At 40.1% G+C, this 12,818-nt stretch overlaps 1 protein-coding gene across 1 annotated transcript in view; it reads left to right on the top strand.

Moving 5' to 3' along the window:
- Nucleotides 1–459: 459 nt before the first annotated feature.
- The window catches only part of STON2 (stonin 2), a 55,098-nt gene continuing 42,739 nt past the window's right edge, over nucleotides 460–12,818 (top strand). Inside the window, exons 1-3 of the mRNA XM_009993924.1 lie at nucleotides 460–547; nucleotides 997–1,251; nucleotides 6,361–6,558. Of these exons, the coding sequence (XP_009992226.1) occupies nucleotides 460–547; nucleotides 997–1,251; nucleotides 6,361–6,558 (541 nt within the window). The remainder of the gene's footprint in view (nucleotides 548–996; nucleotides 1,252–6,360; nucleotides 6,559–12,818) is intronic.

Raw genomic sequence — 12,818 nt, 5'->3', positions numbered from 1 at the left:
GTGAAATTGGGATTAAGTTGCATCATAATAAAAATTTGGTAGACCTGGGAGAATCTCCTCATCACCTCTCTTTCTGGGGCTATGAGACGTATGGCTCCCTGTGTAAGGAAGAAAACACTGTTTTAACATGAGGATGTTTGAAGATCCTCAGATGCTTTAATCAAGGAGTTGCTCAAATGTAGCCCTGCTCTAGACACATGTGACATTCCTATCTCAAAGGTGGCAGCACTTTGACAGTACCATGTCTGTGGTACATCATTGGTTTACAATTCTGTATTATTAAAATGGTGGCGCTCGTTTCTCCCATTTTATTTTCTAAAATACATTTGTTTACTCCTTTCTTATCTTAACAGCACTTGAAAAGAAAGTGCAAAGAAGGCTTTTCCCTCTATTGGGTCATCTTCACTGCCTGCTTCCTCCTTAAAATCCCCAAGTGAAGATGAGCAGCCTGCTGCGAATATGACGTCTCTGACTAGCGTCATTGCCTCCCGCCAATCTGAATGGGTGTCCTTCACTGATGAGCTGCTCCTCCCTGTTAACCCACGAGGTAAACTATCTCTGATCTTCTTTGAACTTTGTGAGACCTTAATTGTTCCAATTAGACCAACTAATGCCATACACCTGTTATCACAGAGCCTATCTTTGCAGTGCAAGCAGTATTTCCAGAGGTTGATTTATCTCCTGCTACCCCTACATAGTAGGATAATTTTGGCCAAAATGTAAAATGCTCTCTTAGGATGGGATTTCCCTAGCATAGATATTCCAGGGTTTGGATCTGTCCTTCAAGATTCAAGGCAGTATCCAACTGACCATGGAGTAAGTCTTCCCTACTATAATTGAGTGCAAAACTATGCCTAGTGTAAGGCTAAAAACTACATCAGGTGAAAGACAGTTTTCTGCCTACATTTAATGGCAAATGTTAGATATTTCATTAAAAAAAAAAAAGAGTTAATAAATGCTGATCCTACTAACCTTTGTATTTTATCTCTATTTTAGGAAGCACTGAGAAGCCTCTGAAGCAATGTTTTTCTTCCTTGGACACCTCCTCAGAAGAGAAGCACAACGCAGATGGAGAATTTCAAGATCTCTCTCACACGGAGCTGGAAGATGCAGCTGACAAATCCAAGGTGGATTCTGCTGTGCTTGGGAACAATGTGTGTCCCAGCACTAATTTGTCGTCATCCATCAGTGCTTGGGTGCAGTTTGAAGATGCACCATGGACCAGTGCTCCATCAACCCACCCACAAGCAGGTGAGGCAAGTGCATAAAAAGGTCCATTCTAGTAATGTAACAGAACACAGTAAGAGCCTACTGGATTTCTTCCTTGCTCTTTGGTTTCTCAAAGATTGAACTTTGACTGGTTTGTACTGTATTTTAGCAGAATGCCATCAGAGTTTCAAAAAGGGCTCATAATTTTGTTCTGGGTTGAGCTAGCAGTATAAACTGAACGTATTATTTGTTGTAAAGAAAATTAAAGGCTTCTATGATTCCTTTCACCTATGTCTTGACCCTGGAGACTGCCAAAATGCATTAATGGGAAAATAGTATAGTGACATTTTCAGTAGTGACATTTCTTATATATAGGTATAGACATCTAAAAAGTTTGATCCATTTCTGTCTCTGTAGTCTGGAACTGAAAGAATGGTGACTGTGATCATTGTCTTTATTTGTGCATAGTCCCCATATGGTACCTATATGTTTTCTGCAGAAGCTCACTGAGACCAACAGCTAGTGTGCCAGTGCCCATCACTACTTTCTGCTGACCTTTTATGCTACGATTTAGCAGCTGAAGAATTACAAAGACAACAAAGTTGACTCTAATTCCAGGACTGTGTGCACTTTTCTTCAAATGTAGAGGTTCTTTTTTGCATACTTTAAATGTGCATGCAAAGCCTCTGGCTTGCCTCCTCATCATATATTAACTGATATAGCTATATAAGCTTCTAGCTTTTCTGTAAAAATTGAATTCTGTATCTACATGCAGGAGGCTGTGGAGTAATTGAACTTTAGCTTACTTTTTCATGTTTAAATTGAGATTCTCTCTTAATGATTCCACTTATTAGTTCTAGTTATGACAGCAGTTTAGAGTTCCAAGTTCCAAGTATACTCTGCTCACTGTGTCCCTCAAACGCTCCCTGTGACATCTATAATATTTCTGTCAGAAAACTTGGGTTGGTAACTTTGGGCTGAGTTTTGGGTAAAACCCAATAGTTTTCCAGCTGCTCTTTTTATGCTGCTACAGACTAGTCCATTTGAGACAGTAGTTAGACCTTGTGTAGGAGAAGTGAGTGAATCTTGAGGCAAAAAAAGACTGCTTAAGGTCTTCCTATGTTTAAATATATTTCTTGGTTGTTGTTCTTGTAAATACTTACTAATCCTGGTGATAAGAGAAGGAAGAGCATCCACAACTGTAAACCTCTATTTTTTAACTTTGTGCTAAACCTCTATTTTTTAACTTTGTGATTAGCTGATCCTTACTCGTGCAGGTTCATACAGCCACATATTTCTCAAATGGAGCTGTTGGTTGCTGTGACACTGTATTTCCTTCCTCATGTTGCGATGTCCTTGTTGACTGAGAAACTCTCAAGTGCACCTTCTTAATAAATGGCAAAAAAAAGTCTTTGCTCAGCCTAAATAAAGCTAGCCATAACAAAGAGACTTCCATGAAGCTAATTTAGTTGTTTAATATGTCATTTCCCATCCTTAAAGGGCTATGGCCCCGTCTTAAGGTATGTGCTGAGCAAAAGCACCACCCCTTGGTTTGTGTTTTCAGTCTCAGGGAACACTAGGTTGTAGGCATAGGTCTAGGATATTCAAGAGAGGTGATCAGAGAAGACTTTACCGAGAAGACTTGTCCTGAGTGATCTATGCCACTGGGAAGGTATTTACACTCTAATTTACAGCATCTGACTGAGGTTCATGGAGGAGGATGGCTCCCCTTGCAGTCACATCAGGATGTACTCCATGTACTTCTTGAGTGGGATGCTGTCATTCCTTAACTATATAGGAACACTAAGAAGGTGATGTTAGTTTTTAAAATTACTTATTGATGAGCTAGTCCCACTCCTGTTCTGGACCCTGTATTATAAATGGCCAGACCAGTGCAGCTGATGGCCTCTAAAGTGAAAGTCATGGAGCAGACGAGATGGCAGCTCTTTGTCTCTTACCCTCTACTCTGAAGGGTGTTTGACAGCAAGAGGTAGGATAAACCTCAGCCTTGTTGTTTTCAATTAATCTGCAGGTCACGTCGTTTTTCTACGGGTGGCAGCAAAGCTGGGGACTTTGTGTTACAACCACGGTTTGCTGACACTCTCAGGGGAAAGCCCATAGTGACAGGAGCTATTCATTTCCAGTAGCAAACAGCCTGCATAAGAATAATAGTGAATAGCCAGATGGGGGATGGGGGAAGAGTATAAAGGCCAAGTGTGGACAGACAGATCGGTGTGAGAAGGATGGAGACGTTTGAAATCTGTTTCCCGTGCAGGCAGCTGTGAAGAGCAACGTCCTGAATGCGCAGCACCCTTGGCCGCGTTCCTGTTGGGGCTCCAGCACTCTTAGGAAATCATCTGTATGTCTGTCCATGCTGAAGCAGCTGCATAGCTGACTAATTAACCAGGCTGATGGCCAGGGTGCCTGGAAACACATTGTGAAAAGGGCTTACAAAGTGGCATTTCCACAGTGCTGTGAGAGCAGAGAGGTTGAACCCTAGGAGGGAGAGATGCTGTCTTACTCTGACCCGAAGGCTACAGTATTTTTCCACAGGTTTCTCTGAAAGCAAATGTTTGTCCTAAGTGCTCACAGTCTAAAGAAATACTAATTTAAAGACAAATGCTGTATAGTGGTTATCCTTTAAGAAATACATTTAAAATAAATCCAAGGCTAATGCTGGACCCTTGTTGTCCTGGAAGAAGTGAAGATGTAGAAATTAGGGGAACTGTGATAGCAAGAAACAGGGTTGAAAACACAAGCAAAGAATTCAGAAGGTGAGAATAAAGGTCAAAACTTGAGGTACAGAAATGAAAAGCATACATTGTGAGCCTCATAGGGCAATTATCTTTATTCAGGAAATTCTTGTAAACTCTTCTACCAGGTTCAGGCAGAAAAAAAGCTAGGCAAAATCTTTATTTCAAAATACTTCTGCTTTTCAGGTTATGCATAGATAACTGACAGCTGCCAAATCATGTGGATTTCTCCCTGGGAAGCAGTAACTCTTGAGTGAGGCCACAGAAATATTTAGTCACAAAAATTATGCATTGTGGTGCCCAGCTTCCTCATTTTCTTTTTGCTGGGAAAAGAAGAAATTCTCTTTTTCTCATAGTTACTCTCAGACTAGTCAAACTTGTCAAACTGATATGGCAGAAGTGAAGGATTAAATTTTTTTTGGCTCACCCAAATGTTCCTATCACAAATGTTACATAATCTGTAAATGATCACAGCCAGCCAGTGACATAACATTTGCATTTGTTGTACAATGGGTCTGCTGCTCACAATCTCATATTTTATTGGTGTTAGCTGCACTCTTGAATCCAATGAGGTATTCAGCAAAGCACCAAAATTAGAGCAAAGCAAGATCTATTACATCATCTATTCCACACAGCACAGCCCCCTTCACCCCCTACTTCTTCCCAAGAGCATTGTCTGGTTTCAAATGGCTTGAGGAACTTGGACTCCTACTATGTCCCTTGAGAGGCTGTCCCACAGTAAGGCAAATCTCAATTTAACCATTTGGTGCTGTCCTGTCTGAAAACAGGAAGTACATGCAACACAAGATCAGCAGCTGAAAACTAGACTGACTGTGTTGCTGTGCTAAAATCAGAAAAATCTGAGATCCTGTTTGATAGGGAAGGAAATGATGCTAAGAAGTTGATGGTAATAAAAGGTAGGTATCAAGAAACAGTCTTCAAAATATCAAAGAGAAACAAATGCTTAAAGGTAAATCTGCATATTAAAACCTGATGCATTGTATTAGGTACAAACATGCCAAGAAAAGTAAAATGCCTGTGGAAAGATACATTTTTCAGTTTGGGAAACAAGTTGATTTTCAGTGTCCTAAGCATGCTGCAAGATTTGCATGTTAAAAGCAATTCTGGCACTGATCTTTCAATGTTAACAGATTTCTGAGAAATTTCTGTAGCTGAAAGGCCATGACTGCATCTATTGACATTAGAGACCAAATTCCAGATTTCTAGGAAAAATACTGCCTCATTTAGGAATTTGGTTTCAACACCTCCAGGAATTTGAAGAGCAGCAGGAGTGTCTGAAGAGGGATCTAAATATGTGTACATGTTTACTTTTGCTTGGCTTGCTTTTTGAGATTGATTTTTTTTTTTTTTTGGCTCAGCAAAAGTATCTGTATTACATGCTGAGAAGAGAACCTCTGTGTCAGTAGTTGTTCTGTAACTGCAAGATTTGGGGTGCATAGAGACCTTTGTTGATTTAAAAGGTAAACATAGAAGTACTAACTTAGAACATTTATTATGCTGACATTAAATTAGAATTAGTCTCTATCATTAAAACTTTCCTTAGTTGAGGAGGAGAACATTTTTTTTTTTAGCACTTTTTTTATTTCCTTACTAGAGTCACCCATTCTTCCTAAGATTTGAGTGATATTGTGGGCAAAGAGTACGCAATGCAGAGAGCAGACATTACAAATTCATAGCACTGAATGTATAAGATTGTGTTCTGAACCCTGGATGTTGGTTAAGCAGGACTTCACTGTTTAACATGCAGGTCTGGCAGGTGAGCAGAACAGGATTTTTGGCCTACACTGAGCAGAAATGTTACACATTTTATTCAGATTTGGGGACTCTATCCTGCATGTTCAGAAACAAAAGCCATTTATAGTACACATCAATAGGTCAATTTCAATTTATTTTTATACTCCTCCTCCCACGGGGAGAATTCCTGAGATGACAACTATATTTGAGTGGGTGTCACAGATAGTGAATGCTTAATTAAGTGTAATTTGAAAACTTTAAAAAAATTCTGTGATTCTGTAAAAACTCCACTCTGTTGCCTAATGCAAATACTCAGATCTTGTCAGCAGTGGCAGAAACATGAAATCTGCCTGTTCTGAAGAGTCACAGCTTCTGCAATACTTGAACAACAGGAAAATATAGAGATGCCACCATTGTAGGATCTAAGGCAGAGAGCTGAGTAGTGATGGAGGGTAACAGCGTCAGGCACTAGTTAAGTTGCTCTGTGTTTTATTATAAAATAATTGTGTTGCTGTGGATGTTGGTATTTGTATTTACAGTGTTGAGGTACACTGATAGAGTGTCTGTGGAATAATTGTGATCTTCTGGAAGATTATGCTGTAAGTCTCTAACCAATACTTGTTTTTTTTTTCTCTGCATCCAGTATCTCCATCAAAAGCACCTAGATGGACTTCCCCCTCCTCCAACTCTTCAGAGAGGCAAGCCCATGCTTCAGAGAGCAGCTGGACAACAAACTCAGAGGACACCAGCAGCCCTAGCATTGCTCCCTCCTACACAGATCTGCAGTCAATTAATACTGAGGACTTGACCAGTGGTGGAACATCTGCAGCAGATTCAGCTGGTAAGGGGAAAACCTTTAAGCTTCCATCTCAAATCTTTTTTATGCTACTCAAATTCCCTGCTCACAAGTGAGCTACAGGGAACAGATCCAAAGCAAAACAAACTCAAGAATTAGGCAAACTAACACTTTGTTGTAGTCCAATTCCCAAAAAATCACACCTGGATTTGAGATACCCTGATATTTGCCGGCTGTCAAAGTAAGAGCTAAATGCAGCTATGTCTGAGTGAAATACTGGAACATTTCTGGTTTTCACATACCACATCAGCTTAAGCTGATCTAGAAACTAGTTCTCAGCATATTGTGGGAGAAGCTGATTGCCTGACCTGTACTTTGGTGCAGAAGTTTTCTTAACTTGCCAGTGTATTCAGCTGAGGCAGGTCTAGCTTTGCATACCACACTGTTTCAGTGAGTGCCAAGACACAGATCCAGGCTGTTTGAGGGTAGCTTAGTAGCAGATTTTGATCATTTAAGTTCCTTTTATCTGACCTTGTAGGCATCTATTCAGATGATGTTCTGACTGTGGAAAAATGTGCTGCATGGCATTGTAGTTTGATGCTCCTCAGTTGTACTCTAGATAATCTCTGAAGCAGAAGAAATAAAGCAGAGTGGTGTCACCAATGTCCTGCAGAGTTAAGATGATGACTTCTAAATGACAAAGCAGATTTTCACAGAGCATAAAAAGAGCTGGCACATCAGGACACAAAAAGGAAGAAAATACACAGCTCCAGGAAGAGGCATCTAAAGTATGTTGGAAGCTGTTTACCCCAAGATGAGGAAGGTCAGTAGCTGCACAGTTTGGTGATGAAAACTGATTTGTTGATATCATGGTAGCTCAGACACTTGAAGCATTTAATGTGTTTTCTCTCAGGTGGTGAATGTAACAAATATGTGTGAAATAAGATCTGTTTTGGGAGAATGGACTTCCTAAGTCCCACTGAGTTCGTACGCTACTTACATAGCAAGCATTTACATACATCACTTGAAAAGACTATTATTTGATGGTGCAGTGAAACTGGGTTGGACATCAAGGCAGGTTCATAGACAACAGCATGGGAGGTAGTGATTAGGTGCTTAAGACAAAGGTTTTGTGGAAAAGTAGTATTTTTGGGGGGGTAAGTAGAGACCTTTCTTTCTTCAAAGAATGCAGTTACCACAAGTTTGTCTGACCATTTTTATTTTAGAGCATTCTGCTTATCTGTACCTGAGTTTGGAAACCAGAGGTAGAAAGGTAGACCAGGTAAGCTGACATTGTGTGCCAGCTGTTTGGATGCTAGCATGGGCATCAGTTCTGTTCTGATGAGCTTATGTCTATTTTAGGGTGAACCGTAACAGTTTTCATCTGGAGTATGTGCTGTTTTGTTGATTTGTGGAGGTTGCCAGTGGGAGGCTGTTGCCTCATGTTGTCTCCACATAAGCAAGGGAAATGAGGGATGCCCAGTTCATATGTAACTTTGCATAATACAGAGAAATAAACAGAAAAGTTTTGCTGGCATACATAGGGAATTATTTGCTATATGTGGCCAAAAGAGAAACTAGTACTTCAGTAGAAGCTTTGTGGGCAAACTTCTTACTCTTCTTTTTTTCCAAGTCAGTCACAAACTGACATATTTGTTGGTGAAACAGGTACAAAAAATCATTCCAATCACCTATATATTTTTAAAAGTAAAAAAGTATTAATGTAGATCATTAGCTAAAACATAAAGCACACTACTGTAGAGATACTGGGACTTGAAATAATAAGATACACTCCAGGTATGGAGTTTGCAAAAGGGCAACATGAACAGAGTGCATCTGTTTGTTTCCCTTTCATGGGAGGACTCACAGCCCACCCCCGAAGTGCCTGCTGGCATCAGGCAAGGTTTGTGGAGGTGAGAGAGCTGAGTACCTGGTGGCCATGGAACTATTGTACAGTTCTGGCATCTTTTTTGTTGTTCCCCTTTATCCTGCCCTCACAGTGCATAACTGGACAAAAATGCATGGTCACTTTCTTCTCTCCTTCCTCTGTGCTCCTCTGTAGAAATTCAGTTCTTCAAACCTGACTTGATTCAAGCATTTTATTTACATTTCTCTTCTCAAAAGACTGGCTGCCTCTCAGCCTTTAGTGGACTTTGAGGGCTCCATCAAGGCAACAAAATAACATTTCTTTTTTCCATGAAGGAAAAGAGAGGAATCTACATGCTGTGTGTGAAGGTGAAGTTACGTTGACTGTTAACCAGTATGTTTACGCCAAGATCAAGCTTGATGGAGTTTTTTACTGCTAAAAAAACAATGAAAATAAATAAGTTTTTAAAATGTACTTAGTACAGATTTTGGTCTATAGGGGGTGCTTATATTGTTTCAAACGAGAAAAAACTATTGGTGAGAAAAGTGTGAAAAATTTTACTTACTGGTCAGACACTGAATAAAATAAATATTTTACCCATGGTGAATTTATATTCCCTGAACATCACAGAGAGAATCCAGAATACTGTTTCATAATTTCAGCACTTGTCCTGATTTTTTTTCTGCATGCAAAATGCTTAAACACCAACTGCCTGTCAAGAGTTCAGGGTATGGGATTTTGTGTGAGGCAGATGAAAGCCTGAGGCAGATCTTACTGCAGGCACACTCAGAGCTGTGTCCCAGCAGTGACAATGCACATCATGCTCTCCAGGGCTGGTAGGCTCCAAGCAGATGAAACGGGCCGGGAATCAGCTTTCTCACAGCTGACACAAGATTTGAGTGTAAAACAATTCCAGGGGCTTGAGCTTTATCTAGGAAGATACCTGAGAAACATGGTAGAGATCTGAATGATCCCAACCTGAGAGTTTATCCTCACTATGATGGGGACTGTAGAAAGCCTTTTGTCTGATGGAGTCAGGTTAAGCTCACTTACATCCTGTAAAGGCAACAGAATTCACAGCAGTGGAGGTAAATACTGCACAAGCAGAGCTAAAAAAGATTTGCTTTTCAATCAAAGTGCAGCAAGAAGATGCTGCACTTCATTGCCTGTGCTAGTTTGAAGTCTGGCACCAAGAAGCCTTTTATAGTATCTTCATCTTTATCATCATGAGGGGCTATTTTAGACTGCAGCCGCTACCAAATAAATTTGGGTCAAGTGATGGCAGACATCCCATTTAATGTGGACATGTTTATATGGTTATAACAACAAGCACTTTACAACAGCTGGCATTATACAGTGTGTGTGAGGCTGTATTTGGTGCTGGTGAAGTGGCCCCTTGCCTCAGTAGTCCAAGCATCACTGTGTCGCTCAGCTTGGATCAATAAGCATGGAAAGAAGCAGGAACTTTGGGCATTTGTGCTGTGTTTTGCAAGATAAGTTACACAGGACATCTCTGTTACTGATACAATACAAGTATTTATTCATTCTGAAGCAGATGCCTGTCTCAGCTTTCAAAAAAGGCTAAATATCTACATGTCAAAGGACCAAGGGAAAAGGCCTTGTAGCTATGATTATAGATTTGGAAGCACTGGGATCTGTTCTGAGGTTGTGCACAAATGCCTCACAGATTGATTTAGATTTCTGCATTTCACCATTCATCTCTAAAATAGTTTTTATTTTTATGAATTAAAATTAAATCTTGTCTACAAAGTAAAAATAATTAAATATGTTCAATATATAATGAATTAGATATGCATTTGCATAGATCAGGAACTATATATTCTATTAGAAATTTAATAGAATATATAACAAAATCTGTATTATATAATAATGCTCTCTGCGTGTGTGTATATAAAAAGCTGATTAGCCTTGTAGACATAGGTTCCCTGACAGCTGTTTTAGGTGTGTTGTTGCTAATTCTGTTGCTGTTTTTGTTGTGATTTGTATCTTAGGAGAGCTTCAGCTATGCCATGCTTGATGTTGATGGTTCAATTTGCTGACCAGTTGTTCTGTTTGGCATTCTTCTGAAGCTCTGGTACTACTGGGATAATGAGGAAATCACTGTTATTTTCTGAGAACATCTGCATGTTTGGAGATAGAAGGTTGCATGTGTGACTCCTAACTGCTCAAACCCCAGAAATTTAATAAATAGCACAAGTAATTAATTTGAAGAATGTTGTTGTTTTCAAAGTACTCTTACTTCTATTTTAAAACTTGTAGATGACAATTCTGGCAGGCTTAGCTCCAGCTATTTCTTGAAGTGAATGGAGGGCAAGTACTAACTTTTCAAACCTTTTCCTGATACTTTTCTGCCCTAGTTTTCTTACAAATCTTTTTTCTGTAACTGTAGCCAGCTAGACACTGAGTCCTGATACAATGATTGCGAGGTTGGTGTTATGTAGATTTCAAATGAGCAGCTTTGAATAGATTCCTGAAGGGGCCTACAAGAAAGCTGAGGTGGGACTTTTTACAGAGGCATGTAGCAATAGGGCAAGGTGTAATGACTTTAAACTGGAAGGGGGTAGATTTAGATTAGACATGAAGGAAAAATTCCTCACTATGAGAGTGTTGATACTCTGGAACAGGTTGTCCAGGGAAGCTGTGGTTGCCCCCTCCCTGGAACTATGGTGCTTTGAGCAACCTGGTCTAGTGGAAGGTGTCCATACCCGTGGAAGGTGTCCATACCCGTGGCAGTGGGGTTGGATCTAGATGTTCTTTAAGGTCTTTTCCAACCCAAACCATTCTATGATTCTGTGTTTATAGAGCTGAGCAATATGCTTGCACTGAGTGCCAGAAACAGGCTACAAGCTCTGAAAACATTCCATGTTAATTACCAGAGCAAGGCAGAAATACCATATGCTGATGGTTGCCACCTTCCACCCAGAACTGGACTTCAGTTATGCTGTGTAACTATTAACTTGTTCTGGTGTCCTGGTCCTAGACACATGAAAAAAATTGTATGTGAGAGCCTGCCAAAGCCAACTGGAGGGAGAGTGCACAGAGGAATATCGAACCCTGGCTTCAGGGAGGAGGGGACTCCAGAATACCATGAGCAAATAGCACTTCAAATGTGTTCTTGCACAACTCCAACTTGTAAGGGCTAAATTCATCACTGGAGGCAGGAGTTTTTTTTCTCCCTCACATCCAGTATCAGCCACCAGCTAGCAATTCAGGAGTTTTATATCCTAGTTGTTCCATATTTTTCTCAAGACATTTCTAACTTCTTTAAGAGTAACGCATTGGTAGGGCAGAACCAGGAAGCTAGGTCTAGATAGCAGTAGAAGAGTTTTAATCCCAAATCGCACCTTCGTACTGGAAATCAGCTTCTCTTCAACACCTCATGGCCATTTTTAGGAATCTACAAGTTACAGAATAAGCTTGGTCCAGTCCTCTAATTCATTTACTTTAAGGACAGAAGGGAGGACTATGATAACATTCTTATAATCTAATCTGGCCTCCTGTATATCTCAGGCCAAAGAACCTCACCCAGTCATTTCTGCACCAAGCTCATAACTTCAGTTTGAGATCAGCATATCAAGAGCAAATATCTCCATAGTATTTTCTGATTCATGTCAACTGAAGCAAAATTTTCTCCTGTTCTGCCATTTCCAACACTTAAAAACAAAGGACTGTACCTGTGCTAATACTTAAAGCAGAACTGAGATGTCACTGACCTCAGCTCTGCCAACTCTTGTCTCCTCAGCTGGAGCTAAATGTAGTCTCCTAACCTCAAATGACTCGGTATCTTCCACATCTATGCCCCAAAAATCACACTTATTAGTTATGCCTCTTTTGTTCTGCCTCCCAAGGAAGAGTAGTTGAAGCTGCTATAGAACTATCAGATTTTTGCTTTTTCTTCAGGAACAATGAGGAATTTCAGGGTGCAAGAGGAGGGGATATAAAATTTCTCTCATAGCAGGAGTTAGAAGAAAGCTCAAGAGGGTCTGCTCCTTCTAATTCCTACTAGGCTGAGTCTTACCCTGTTTATTCTTCTGAATTAATCAGGCCTCCCAGTTCTAAGATAGGGAAGAGGGAAAGTATAAAAGAAGAAACTGGTAACATGAAAGAACAGGGTCTGATTTTCATTATTCCTTAGAAATGTTTTAATTTCAAACATTTTAATTAAAAATATAGTAATTTTGCTGTTTAATGGAGGTTTTTCTTGCCTGCATGCCAGCATAGAATCAGTTCTTATCTAATACATGCCATGTGCCCCATGCTGGAGACAGCTGAAGGATCATGTCTTACTTCAGGTGCTGATTTTTCTCATCATGGCTGTTCTTAACTACAGGCTGCAGTTAACTGTGGATTTGTAGGAGGGTTATACTTTGTTATGAGAGCTAAGTGCTGAGCCTGCATGGTGTTCTTGGTGAATTTC

This window comes from Chaetura pelagica, unplaced genomic scaffold, assembly GCF_000747805.2.
Source record: "Chaetura pelagica isolate M959 unplaced genomic scaffold, ChaPel_1.0 scaffold11, whole genome shotgun sequence".
Taxonomy (NCBI): Eukaryota; Metazoa; Chordata; class Aves; order Apodiformes; family Apodidae; genus Chaetura; species Chaetura pelagica.
This window is presented reverse-complemented; position numbering and strand designations above follow the sequence as displayed.